Source organism: Orycteropus afer, unplaced genomic scaffold (genome assembly GCF_000298275.1).
Source record: "Orycteropus afer afer isolate SDZICR_OR568_19922 unplaced genomic scaffold, OryAfe1.0 scaffold00065, whole genome shotgun sequence".
Taxonomy (NCBI): domain Eukaryota; kingdom Metazoa; phylum Chordata; class Mammalia; order Tubulidentata; family Orycteropodidae; genus Orycteropus; species Orycteropus afer.
The window spans coordinates 7,109,643-7,123,876 of record NW_006921652.1 but is presented as its reverse complement, the minus strand read 5'-3'; the positions used below and the strand labels follow the sequence as shown (position 1 = coordinate 7,123,876).

Here is a 14,234-nt window from a genome sequence, read left to right as displayed (position 1 = left end):
AGGGAAGAACATGCTTGGCATTTCCCAAGCTGAAAGAACTGAGGAAACAATTTAAGCCTTGAGTTGCAATATTGAAAGATTCTGTGGAGAAAATATTGAATGATGCAGGAAGCATGAACAGAAGATGGAAGGAATATACAGAGTAACTGTACCAAAAAGAACTGGTTGATCTTCATCTATTTCAGGAGGTGGCATATGTTCAAGAACCAATGGTATTGAAAGAAGTCAAAGCTGCACTGAAAGAACAGGTGAAGAACAAGGCTCAAGGAATTGATGGAATACCCACTGAGATGTTTCAACAAACAGATGCTCCACTGGAGGCACTAACTCAGCTATGCCAAGAGATTTGGAAGACAACTACCTGGCCAAATGACTGGAAGAGATCCATATTTGTACCCATTCCAAAGAAAGGCAATCCCACAGAATGTGGAAATTATTGAACAATATTATTAATATCACACACAAGTAAAATCTTACTGAAGAGAATTCAAAAACAGTTGTAGCAGTATATTGACAGAGAACTTCCAGAAATGCAAACTGGATTCAGAAGAGAACATGGAAAGAGGGATATCATTGCTGATGTCAGATGGATCTTGGCTCAAAGCAAAGAATACCAGAAAGATGTTTACTTGTGTTTTATTGACTATGCAAAAGCATTTGCTTGTGTGGATCATAACAAATTGTGGATAACACTGAGAAGAATGGGAATTCCAGAACCCTTAATTGTACTCATGAGGATCCTGTACATAGACCAGGAGGCTGCCATTCGAACAGAAAAAGGGAACACTACATGGTTTAAACTCAAGAAGGAAGTGTGCCAGGGTTGTATCCTTTCACCATACTTACTCAATCTGTATGCTGAGCAACTAATCCAAGAAGCTGGACTATATGAAGAAGAATGTGACATTAGGATTGGAGGAAGAATCATTAACAACCTGCAATATGCTGACACACAACTTTGCTTGCTGAAAGTGAGGACGACTTGAAGTACTTACTGATGAAGATTGAAGAATACAGTCTGCAGTATGGATTACATCTCAATATAAAGAAAACAAAAATCCTCACAAATGGTCCTATAAGCAACATTATAATAAGTGGAAAAAAAGATTAAATTGTCAAAGACTTCACATTACTTGGTTCTACAATCGACACCAATGGAAGCAGCAGTCAGAACATCAGATGACATATAGCACTGGGCAAATCGGCTGCAAAAGACCTCTTTCAAGTGCTGAAGAGCAAAGATATCTCCTTGAGGACTAAGGTACACCTGACACAAGCCATGTATTTTCAATCGCCTTTTTCGGAAGACGGAAAAAGAATTGATGCCTTTGAGCTGGGTGTTGGCAAAGAATGCTGAAAGTACCGTGGACTGGTAAAAGAACTAACAAGTCTGTCCTGGAGGAAGTGCAGCCAGAATACTCCTTGGAGGCGAGAATGGCCAGACTTCGTCTCACATATTTTGGTTATGTTGTCAGAAGGGACCATTGCCTGGAGAAGGATGTCATACTTGGTAAAATGGAGGGTCGATGAAAGAGGAGAAGACCTCTTTCACGGTGGCAGTGGGGATGGGCTCAAGTATAGCAAGAATCATGGAGCTGGCCCAGGACCAGGTGGTGTTTCATTCTGCTGTGCATAGGGTCACTATGAGTTGGAGAGGACTCGACAGCACCTAACAACAACAACGTATACATGTGAAAGCTGGACAATGAGTCAGGAAGAGAGAAGAGTTGATACATTTGAACTACGGTGTTGGTGAAGAGTATTCAATGTACAATGGACTGTTAGAAGAAAGAAGAAATCTGTCTTGGAGGAAATACAGCTGGAACGCTTCTTAGAAGCAAGAATGGCTAGACTTCATCTCCCATACTTTGGTTATATTGTCAGAAGGGACCAATCCCTGGAGAAGGATAGCATGCTTGGTAAAGTAGAGGGTCAGCCAAATAGGGGAACACATTCAATGTGATAGATTTACATGATGGATGCAATGATGAGTTCAAGCATAGCAATGATTGTGAGGATGGCACAGGACTGGGCAATTTTTTTTTTTTTTTTTTGGTTGTATATACGGTCTCATCACAACTTGATGGCACCTAACAACAACAACAAAGGTATAATTTTCTTGGGGAAACCCCATGCACAGTTCCTCTGAGTTCAGATACAGGGAAGCCAGTGAAGTCTCATTCACTTGTTTTAACCCCTGAGAAAGTAAAGAATCAGAAGTCTGCAATGTGTGGTGCCTGTCTCCACTCTTGAACTTTGAAGCTGTGACCTGGTTACAAGAAATAGCACTTACTCTGCTATCCAATGGTAGGGACATACGAATGCCTGCCATTCAGAGTTTGGAGTGTGTGATGACATTTCTGTATGTGAAGATAAGCGGGAGCTTGTTTTGATGCAGGGTGTGATAGGAAGGGCCTTGGTGATATGCTGTTAGAAATTTCATGCTAAAATGCCTTACCTGCAGAGTGGGTGCTAGCCCTTGGGCTCACTTGTGGGCCTATTCAGGGTATAATCTTTTTTCTGTCTGCAGTTGTCTATTTAAAATAGAAGCAGAAGCTTTAACTAAAGTGTTGTTGTTGTTGTTATGTGCCTTCTAGTTGGACCCAACTCATAGGGACCCCTCCTTGGGTTTCCGAGGCAGTATCACTACGGAAGTAGATTGCCCCATCTTGCTTCTGAGGAGTGGCTGGTGGGTTTGAACCACCAGCCTTCCAGTTAGCAGTCAAGTGTCTTAGGCACTATGCTACCAGAGCTCCCTTAACTAAAGTAGAGCATTAAATAAAAATCTACAACCACTGAACAAGTGGATAATTTTGAGGCTTTCTCATCATCATAAAATTTCTTCTATGGTAATTCAACTCATCGCTGTAAAATTTTGCATTTTCACAGGGGAATGAACCAGAACATGACTACAGACCTTGGCAATCTGAACAACAAAGCAAAGTGGTGATGACACTAACCTACTCATGTAATGTTAGGAAATTTAAATCAGAAATGAACAGAATATTCTGATATACCAAATATCTAGACCCTTTTGAACACAGTGCCAGGGTGCCAGAATAATTGGATCAGGAGCACACTGAGTAAGTCAGAGAGCACCAGGTCTGCTGCTCCAGCATGAAAAGCACTCTGTGGAGTTGTCTCCAGAGCCACCCTGACCACATCAAGGCTGTCATCACCACTGAGTAGGGTTAGAAAATGAGATGAAATGGATTTGTCTTTCCTAAACTAGACACTACTCATGCTATCTTTTTTTTTTTTTTTTGTCATTCCCAGGCATTTTTATTCACCTTATAACGTTGTTTGCCAAGCTTTTGCCAGAGCCCTTTCATGAACAGTATGATTTAGCCATAATGGATTTGACAGAGATTTTAATCATACTAACAATTCATGATATGGACCACAGATTGCTACCGCCCTCCTGGTTTTGTGGATTGCCTGGCTCAGACATGATCTAGTCATTAGTTAGCCTCCCAGCACCACTGCCCATACCCTTGTCTAGTTGAGTAGTGGTGGTGAAGTATGATTTATATATATAGATATAGATATAAATATATAGAGATATATATATTTGCATAAGAGTCAGACTGCCTGGTTTCAATTCCTGGCTCTATCGCTTTGTAGCTTTGTGACCTCTAGCAAGTTATTTAACCTTGATAACCCATATATGAAATGGCAATAATACCAGGATTATTACAGAAAGCACATTATATGATTTGAGCAAAGCACTTAGCACAATGTCTGTTTACAAGGAAGCACTTAATACATTTTAATTACTATTATAATTAAGCACTTGCAATAATTTCTCAAAAGTCATTTTAACCAGATTGAATCTGCAGGAAAAAGGCTATTGAGCACATATTTCACACTTTCCTATTTCTAAAATCACACCCTTTAAAAAATTTACATAAATGTAAATATGTATTAAGTTAATGTGGAGATGTTGGTGTTCAAAAATGTTTATACAAGTGAGTAAGCACCCCCACTAGATAATATGTAGCAGTACTGATGTGTATTATGTTGATTCTTAATACGTATTATACATACATGTGTGAGACTGAAATGAATAAAAAGCAGAACTTAGGCATTCCTGCCAAAGGAAGTGAGTTGAAAGGAAGAGAAGCTGAGCCCTTGCAAGGAGAAAATTGTCCTATCTCTCAGTCAGTGTCAGAATGTGGAAATGTTTACAAAATGCTCATTAAAAGAAAAAGGGATTTTAAGATAGAAACAAAATCTGGTGCACAAGTTTACACTAGAGAGATAAGAAAGGTTAGGCCCCTATGGGGGATTTTGCTATCCAATTACTGCAACCTGACTTTTGGGGGGAGAGGAAGAGTGGTAGGGGGAGGGAGAGAGAGAGAAAGAGTTTCCAAACTTGTCAACCCTGATGACATGAGACATTTACGCTCCACAAGATAAAACTGACAGTTAGAGCCCAGGAGAGCTAAACCCTCCTGGTTGGGCTGGGGGCTCAAGCAGAGTCATGGGTTCTCCGGCCCTGTGGCTGTGTGCTCTCTTCTGCCTGGTGGCTCACTGGGCTTCTGGCAGCCCCATCATGAGCCTTGAGCAATCGCCTCTGGAAGAAGACATGCCCCTCTTCGATGATGTCTTCTCAGAGCAAGATGGTGTCGACTTTAACACGTTGCTGCAGAGCATGAAGAATGAGTTTCTCAAGACATTGAATCTGTCTGACATCCCAACACATGATTCCACCAAGGTTGACCCACCAGAGTACATGTTGGAACTCTACAACAAATTTGCAACAGATCGGACCTCCATGCCATCTGCCAACATCATTAGGAGTTTTACAAATGAAGGTAAGTTTACATTTTTACTAATGAAATTTGGCCTGGGCTGTTTAAAGAAGCAAAAAGTAGATTTGTAATGCATGGGGACGATATAGACAAGGATGACTGCATCTACAATGCAGATTTTTGTCTACACATACCCTTATATAGTCTTTTCAGAACCTAAAAATATTTTACTCCAAAGCCATAAGAAGTCTACCATTTTGACATTATAACTGGGTCTTCTAAAAATTTTAATTTGAGTGCCAACTAATAGAGAAAATTGATGTAGTTCTACTAATATACTTTTGTTTGTCACTTACCAGATAGGCTTCAGTTTCCATTTTGACTTTAATTGACTACAAAATTTGTCGATTTTACTTAGAACGAAATTGTGAAAACACACACAGAAACCAAAATGTTGTGATTTGTGTTTCTCTCAAACATTGGTTTAGATTCCATTTTGTGATTTTATTTAAGGAGCATTCAAACTGGATGAAAATATACATCTTGGAGAGTCTTCCTAAAGTTTTGTTGTGTTTGATGGGTTATACACATCTTTGAACACTGTTTATAGTTTCTGGGAAGTGTATATGGTCCAATTAACGATCCAGCTTATCATTCATGTGTCTTTATGAAGGACAATGCACAAGTCTTTAAAGTATTGGTGGAAAAAGTGTTTTATCCTCTCAGATCTTTAAAAACAATAAATAAATCTAATGGGATAGCAAATTAATCCCTTGTTTAATAAGGTGCTAATTGGCCAATTTCTTTTTCCTTGATATCTATGGTAGAATCTGTGGGTATAAAGAAACCAATTCTTTAATATTTAGCAATTATGTTTTTATATTATAGTCATTAAGAACATATAAGAAGATTTAGATTGATGTTGACCAGATGTTCTTGAAAGCAGGAAAGGCAGTGGCAAAGAGATAGCTCAGGATTTGGAATTTTGAGAGCTGGATGACTTAGCAGTTGTGAAGAATTAGATTAATTTCTATGAAACTCAATTTCCTCATTTGTAAATTGGGGGTAATGATACCTACATCACACAATTAAGCGACTCAAAAGAGGTTATGAGTAAGAAAGTACTCCATTTGCTATGAAGTGCTGAACAAACTTCAGTTATTATTAATGAATTATTTAATATTCTAGGCATCAGAGTAAATGATGAGTAATTATTGCTTCTTATTGTTGCTGTTAGGTGCTGATGAGTCAGTTCCAACTCATAGCAACCTTTTTTACAACAGAATGAGACATTGCCCAGTCCTGCACCATCCTCATAGTCTTTGCTGTTTGAGACCATTGGTGCAAGCCACTACATCAGTACATATATTTGAGGGTCTTCTCCTTTTTTGCTGACTCTCTACTTGACCAGGCATGATGTCTTTCTCCAGGGACTGGTCTCTCATGATCACATGACCAAAGTATAAGAGACAAAGTCTCACCATCCTCACTTCTCAGGAGCATTCTGGCTGTGCTTCCTCCAAGACAGCTTTGTTCATTCTTCTGGCAGTCCATGGTATATTCAATATTCTACACCAACACCATAATTCAAATGCATAAATTCTTCTTTGGTTTTCCTTATTCATTGCCCAACTTTCGTATGCATATGAGGTGATTGAAAATACCATGGCTTTGGTTAGGCACAACTTGGTCCCTAAGATATCATTTGCCTATAAATTTTAGTCAATTTCCAAATTTTCTAATATTGAGCAACATATTCCTAATTTATATGGCCAACTGAATTTACAGATTCTTTTTGGAGGTGAGTGTGAATTGATAATGAATCACTTCCTCCTGTGGGAAGTCTCTCTAATGCTTCCCAGCACTGAGTTTCTGGTGCATGGTTAAGTGGGAAAAAGTTATTCACCTCTCTTGGGAAAATAGGACTGTTTTCAGTTCTTCTCCCATGGAGGGTCTGGTTGATTCAAGACAGGATGTGAAGTTTGCAGAACTTGTTATTACTAGAGATCACCAAGGGCAGGAGCGTATCTTTCAATGAAAGCCCAGCTGCCATACCTCTGCTAGTCTGTAGGTAGAGTGTACAGCCCTGGGGCCCAGAATCCTGCACTGTTGGCTGCTAAGATTTCTCTTCTGATCCTTTAGGTCTACTCAATGTAGTTCCCCTAGAAGATAAAGACAAAAAACTTCAAAGTTAACTAATCAGTGCCTACATCCAAGGCGGCAAAAGCATGCTTTTGATTCCTAGTGCTGCTGCATCATTACCTTGTGATAAATGAACTCTGCATTGAGGCTCAATGTCTTCCAGAGTAAAATGAGCAGAACAGCAGTATCTACACTTTGTGGGTCATTGTAAGAACTAAATAAGACAATGCAAAGCTGGCATATTAAATTAACTGAACAAACATTGATTTCCTTGCCTTGAAATTGAACACTTCCACTTATTATTTACTCCATTTTCATATGCACATAATTTTGCAGTGAACTTATTTTTTTATGGCTTTATTGTGGTATAATTGGCATACAATAAAGTGCACATATTTAAAGTGCATAATTTGGTATGTTTTAATATATGTAAACACCTGTTGACACCACCAACACAATCAAGATAGTGAATATATCCAACATCTCCAACAGTTTCCTTGTGCAACTTTGCAATCCCTTCCTCACACCATAGTGAATTTTCATTCTACACTTTTCTTGTTCATGAGACAACAAGTCTCCTCTCCCAAAATCAAAATCCCTTTGATTTTCTCATGTTCCCTGTTCAAGGACATTTAGTCAGCTCCATTCTTAATAGTGGTGGGAAAGCTCCCAAAGTACTTCTGCTTCTTACTCAAGAATTTGATGATATATTAAAGATGTATATCATGCCTATCAATTTGGTCTGGAATCCAAAATCATCAGCTCTTCAAAATATTTAAAGAACTGCCTCTGTTACAGACATTGTTATAGGTTGGAGGCATAAAAAGAAGTTTAAGTAATGGTACCTGATGCATGATGACAATTTTGTTGAGAAGATTCATTCATAAAAAGACAACTGAAATAAATAGATGTAAATTTCAAAGTTCAAATGTGATATATAGAGAGTAAGTGCTCAAATTTCTCAAAGGGAAGTGAACTTCTAGGTAAGGAAATGAGAAAGAGAAGATGGCACAGGGAAAAATTAGAGCTGGGTCTTGTTGTATATTGGATAAGTGGACAGTAAGAGGGCTTTACAAAGGTCAGAAAATATCAGGGAAAAACAAAACAAACAAATAAAAAAAAACCCCACTGCTGTCAGGTCAATCCTGACTCATAGCGACCCCTCTTCTTCCTACTGAGGAGTGGCTCGTGGGTTTGAACTGTCAGCCTTCTGGTTAGCAGTCAAATGCCTTAGGCACTATACCACCAGAGCTCCCAGAAAATATCCAAAGGTCTGAAATGCAATAATGCAAAGGAATGTTTTGGCAAGCCATGAGGAGCTCAGTTTCTTGAAACAGGAGTGTTTACCAATTCATTAATCATTCAGCAAATATTAATCTAGTAATCGCAGTTTCCTATCCACTGAAGAGGACCAATGGGAGCTATGGCTAGATCAAGAGGTTAACACTTTTCAGCCATACATTACAGAACTAGGAGTGACCTTGGAGATTGTGCAGGCCAGTCCCCAGTTTTCCAACTAGTGACTAGCCATCAAATGGTACAAGTTAATGAGTTTGAATTCACTCCATAGGCCATTATTGAGAACTAAGTAATGAGTTTAAATTCATTCCATTAACCAGTATTTCCTGCTAGCAGTGGGAAAGATAATTTTGGGTGGTACTCAGAGGGAGTTGTCTGATTTAAATAATTACATATTTTTATTAATGTGGATTTGGGGGGAAAGAAAAGACCACATAACTATCACATAATACCCCTTATTTCATGAATTCTGCTGCTTAGGGCAAGTATAACCAAGCCAAACCAAACTCACTGCCATCAATTCAATTCTGACTCATAGCAGCCCCTATTGGGTTTCCAAACCAGTAACTCTTTATGGAAGTAGATTGCCCCATCTTCCTTCTGCAGAGTGGCTGGTGGGTTTGAGCCTCCAACTTTCTGGTTAGCAGTCAAATGCCTAGGGCACTATACCACTAGAGCTCCTTAGGGCAAGTATAAAAGAGATTGTAAATGTAAAAATAGTCAGATGAAGTTAAAGAAAAATATGGACCCAATAAAAATTGTAATTTGGGTGTATAGTTGTAGAAAAACTACCAAAGACAATAGGAAAGACTTTAATTGATCACTGGTGTAATGGATCCCTTTTCTGATGACAAATGCCTTCAGGGATTCCTTGCAGAGACATATTACCTGAAGCAAGTGTACAGGGGCTTTGGACTCACAGTAAAATTTTAGATAGGAACTCAACATGCTAGTATTTGGAAATGTGCTTATAAAGTTAAAGGACCTTTAAAAAGTTATTTAATAAACATTCTTGAGTGTTGTATATGTCCCACATCCCATGTCAGGTGCTAGGGGTATAATACTAAGGCAATCAGTCTATCTCAAGGTTTATTTTCTCCCTTTCCACCTTATAGAGTATCACATACCCAAATACCATGTGCTGTCTTGTTGACATTGACAGGCTTTGTTGACTAGAACAGCATTTTTACTATGAAGTTGCTTTTTCTTTCAGTAAACTTCTTCTATAAAGGGCCAAATGGTAAATATTTTAGACTTTGGAGGCCATCTACTATCTGTTGCAACTATTTAATTCTGCCATTGTAGCACAAAAACAATAGTAGATTATGAGAAAAAAACAGGCTGGGCCGTGTTCCAATAAAACGTTATTTCCAAAATCAGATTGTGGGGAAACTTTGGCTCACAGACCATAGTTTGTTAACTCCTGATCTACTGTTGTTAGGTACCATTGAGTTGATTTCAATCATAGCAGCAGAGGAGAAATGTGACAGAGTAGAACTGGCTCACAATGTTTCCTAGGCTGTAGTTTTTATGAGAGCGGATCTCCAGGTCTATCTCCAATGGAGCCACTGGGTGGGTTTGAAATGCCAACCTTTCATTTAGTAGCTAGGCATAGGTGGAAGTTTTAGGAAGATCAGCATCCAGTCACTTATGTGGGAGCTTCAACCTCTTACAAACACAAGAAGTATGAAAAGCTGAGAAGTCCTCATCACTGAAAAACTCTCAAGAAAAGACCACTACATTTCCCATTTTATGGCTACTCATTGGTTAGAAATGGGGGCTTGCTCTCACAGTCTCCAAGGCCCCTTCTAGTTCTTCAGTTCTATAACTGATCAGCTACTCAAGCAAGACTGGGTGAGTTTTCTGACACCCATTAGGCCGACGTTTTCCATTTTAATATTGGCAGCCTAACTCAGTTTAGCATTCTACCATTGGCTTTTCAGTATTTCCTGTATCAGAGAATGCTAACATTGCATTTGTTTTCTTTGATCTTCTCCCTTCCTTCTCTATTAAGGTTTCTCCATGGAACAAGCCCTCTCATTACATAAATAACAGCTATTTTTCTCTGAAACATATTGAAAAATCTAATTGTTGTCTTTTTTTGTCAGATCTGTTTTCCCAACCAGCCAGTTTTAATGGGCTCTGGAAATATCCTCTCCTCTTCAATGTGTCAATACCTCACCATGAAGAGGTCATCATGGCTGAACTCAGATTGTACACCCTGGTGCAAAGAGACCGCATGATATATGAAGGAGTGGATAGGAAAATCACCATTTTTGAAATACTAGAGAACAAACAGGACAGAGGAGCTGAAAGAAGCATGCTAGTTTTGGTGTCTGGGGAGATCTATGGAACCAACAGTGAGTGGGAGACATTTGATGTCACAGATGCCATCAGACGTTGGCAAAAATCAGGCTCATCCATTCACCAGCTGGAAGTCCACATTGAAAGCAGACATGAAGAACTTGAGGACTCTGGCAGGGGACAATTGGAAATAGACACCAGTGCCCAGAATAAGCATGTACCTTTACTCATTGTGTTTTCTGATGACCAAAGCAGTGACAAGGAGCAGAAGGAGGAACTGAATGAAATGATTGCTCATGAACAACTTCTGGAGCTTGACAACCTGGGCCTGGATGGTTTTTCCAGTGGCCCTGGGGAAGAGGCTTTGCTGCAGATGAGGTCGAACATCATCTATGACTCCACTGCCCGAATCAGAAGGAATGCCAAGGGAAACTACTGCAAAAGGACCCCACTCTACATTGACTTCAAGGAGATTGGGTGGGACTCCTGGATCATTGCTCCACCTGGATATGAAGCCTATGAATGCCGTGGTGTTTGTAACTACCCCCTGGCAGAGCATCTCACACCCACAAAGCATGCAATTATCCAGGCTTTGGTCCACCTCAAGAATTCCCAGAAGGCTTCCAAAGCATGCTGTGTGCCCACAAAGCTAGATCCCATTTCCATCCTTTATTTAGACAAAGGCGTTGTCACCTACAAGTTTAAATATGAAGGCATGACAGTCTCTGAATGTGGCTGTAGATAAGAGTCCTATGGCTTATTTAACAACTGTAAATGTGTATATTGTGTTCCTATTTAATGAGATTATTTAATGAGGGTGTACAGATAATATAGGCTTACTGCCTTAGGGGAATGAACAGGCCGGTTTGCTGTAGGAAATGCATATTTTGCTATACACTCTGGTCCCTTCCAATCCATTTTTCTTTTGACTTGCCATTTTCAGACAATGCCGTTTCTCACAGCAAATGGCAAGCCCACATTACTTGTCTTCTGTGCAATTGTGGAAACAACAACCCCCAAACAGAAATACAGTATCAAAAGATATGTATTTGTGTATGTATATTTGTACATACATGAATTGACGAACACCTTTTGGTTCTATATAGGTCAATTGGAGGCATAAATGTATGTAACTCACTCAAATGTGTGTATATTAAAAGCCAGTGGTATGATTTCATTCACCTTTTTTCTGAGTAGGATTTAAGTCAAGATATTTGTATCCAATATTTAACCATCCAAGGAGCCTTAGCAGCAGAGTGTTTAAGTGCTAGGCTGATAAGCCCAAAGATCACAGACTTGTAAGCCCAATGGAGCAGTTCTACTGCCTTATGGAGTCACTATGTGTCAGAATCATGGCACACAACAAAAAGCAATTTAACCATCCTATACAGAGACACTGGGTGGTGCAAATGGTTGGAGTGCTCAGCTGCTAGCTGAAAGGTTGGTGGTTTGAGTCCAGATTCAAAAGAGAAAAGTGTCCTCGCAATCTATTTCCAAAAAAAATAGCCATTGAAAACCCTACAGAGCACAATTCTGCTCTGACACAAGGGGCCATCATGAGTTAGAAGAGATTCAATGACAACTGTTTGTGTGTGTGTGTGTGTGTGTGTATGGAATATTACATATCCTAAATATGGTTGGAAGGAGCTCTGGTGGGTGCAATGCTTAAGGCATTTGGCTGTTAACCAAAAAGTTGTTAGAATCTACAAGCCACTCTGTGGAGAAAGATGAGGTAGTCTGCTTCCATAAATATTTACAGGCTTGGAAACCCTATGAGGCAGTTCTACTCTGTCCTAAAGTGTTGCTATGAGTTGGAATCGACTCAGTGGCAGTGGTAGGTAAATACTGTTGAACGTAAATGTAGCTTTTGCCAGTTGAATTTATGCCATTGCTCAGAGTAGCAGGGCCTGATGAAGGATGTTGCATGTTTGAGAGGAGGTGCTCTTTGATATAGAAACCAAACCTCATTGAGTGGCAGCATGGGCTTTATGAATACAACAGCAATGAGTAAACCAAAGAGACCAAGGTGCTCTAGAGGGCAGCACTTGGTCAACAAAGGAAAACAGGAGACTTCAGGATGAAATCTGTTCCTGAGTCAACAGGAAAACAAGGCCATAGTGGCCTTTATTGCTGCAGACGATAGAGAATGTGAGGGCAGGGGCTTGCACAGGAGAAGGGGAAAGGATGTAGATGCTATCCTCAGATGTGTTTGCAAAATGATATGCAATTCTATGTAGGGAGTTGAACCTTTTGAACAGAATAAAATTATTCAAGGCCAAGGGAGGAAAATTCAGAAGGGACCTTTTTTTTTTTTCATTTCTAATTTTCCTCTCTTTCTCTGTTTCCTCTTCTTCCTTCCATCTTTCTTCTTTGCCCTAGTGCCTCATATCTTCCTCCCATTCCTGTGCCTCTGTTTTCATTGGCCTCCACTAACTACCCTTACTGAGAGCTTGAAGGGAATACATGAAAGAAGTTGCTGTCAAGATGAAGTGGGTTAGTGTTCTAATTTCTAGGTTCCCTCTTGATATTTGATTTGATTGATTTTAATATTATCCTTTTTGAAATCCATTGCCCATGAAGAACACACATAAAAGAAAAAGAAAACCAAATCTCAAAATAGTGCATTTAAACAAATAAGCAAATAGGCCCACAAGCAAATGACTCAACAGTGAAGCCTGAATTAGGCATCAAGTTTGCACCATAGTATTAACTCTGCAGCCTTCCCATTTGAGGAACTGGCCAGGACTGGAATCTGGGAAGTGTAGTGTTCCTGGCAGGAATGGATTTGATGGTGTATCCAGCAGGCAGGGACTGTGAGGACATTGAGATTGTGGCTCCAGTCCTAGCTCCCTGTAGTAGGGTCAGGAGTCTGTGCAAGAGGAACCCAAGAAGAGCAATTAACAAACCTCACATCTCCAGACAGGTGACATGGATGGTTCACCCTGTACTCAGGAATGTGGATTCTAGTACATTGTCCCTCACTCATCCCAATGAATGTTTCCTTATGAAGTCATACACATTTATTTTCCCTTAACTTAGGAAACAACCTATCCCCCTTTCACAAATCCCTTCAAGTTGTAAATTTATATTGAACTAGAATATAGAGACAAGGGAAGCTATATTGAAGGACAATTTTGCCCAATTTTGACCTCAGTTCTGTACCTCCATTGCCCATTGCTATTAAGAGTGGTATATCCTGGGGGGAATTCATTGCCCCTGGATGAATGGAATTACAATCATCAGTGTGTACAGATAATTTGATATGGCCATGGAGTTCAGAATCATTCATTTTTGGAATAGTCTTCATATAAAATGACCTATGTGTGTGTGAGTGTGCATGTGTATGTGTGTGTATGCAACTGGCTGTGGATAGCCAAGCTTAGTGCCCTCAAAGGAATGTGGTGCATCTTGTATACTGCACGGTACATGATGTATACTCTACGGTACTTCTTATCATTTCAAAAGGATACTGTAATAAACAAATAGTAAAATCTTCCATGAACAAGATAACTCTGGTTAGATAAAAAAACAACCAAACTTTTCTTTATGTCTAAAATATAAGACAAGGGTGTGCTGGTAAATGTTTTCCATCATGCTCTGGGGAAAACCAAAACCAAACCAAAAACCATTGATCTGTGGGTTCCAATGATGTGAATTCTTCCATGTGACATCAAAGGTCATGGCTTGTTTCAAGTACCAATGAGTTGTTGACTGGCTTGCAAAATTCCTGAAAAT

General features: G+C 39.6%; 1 protein-coding gene across 1 annotated transcript; it reads left to right on the top strand.

The window, feature by feature from the left end:
* Nucleotides 1-4,483: 4,483 nt before the first annotated feature.
* BMP10 (bone morphogenetic protein 10) lies at nt 4,484-11,244 on the top strand. The gene is made up of 2 exons (XM_007940083.2): nt 4,484-4,817; nt 10,304-11,244. Exons 1-2 carry the CDS (start codon nt 4,484-4,486, stop codon nt 11,242-11,244), a joined length of 1,275 nt encoding a protein of 424 aa, XP_007938274.1.
* The last annotated feature ends 2,990 nt before the right edge of the window (nt 11,245-14,234 follow it).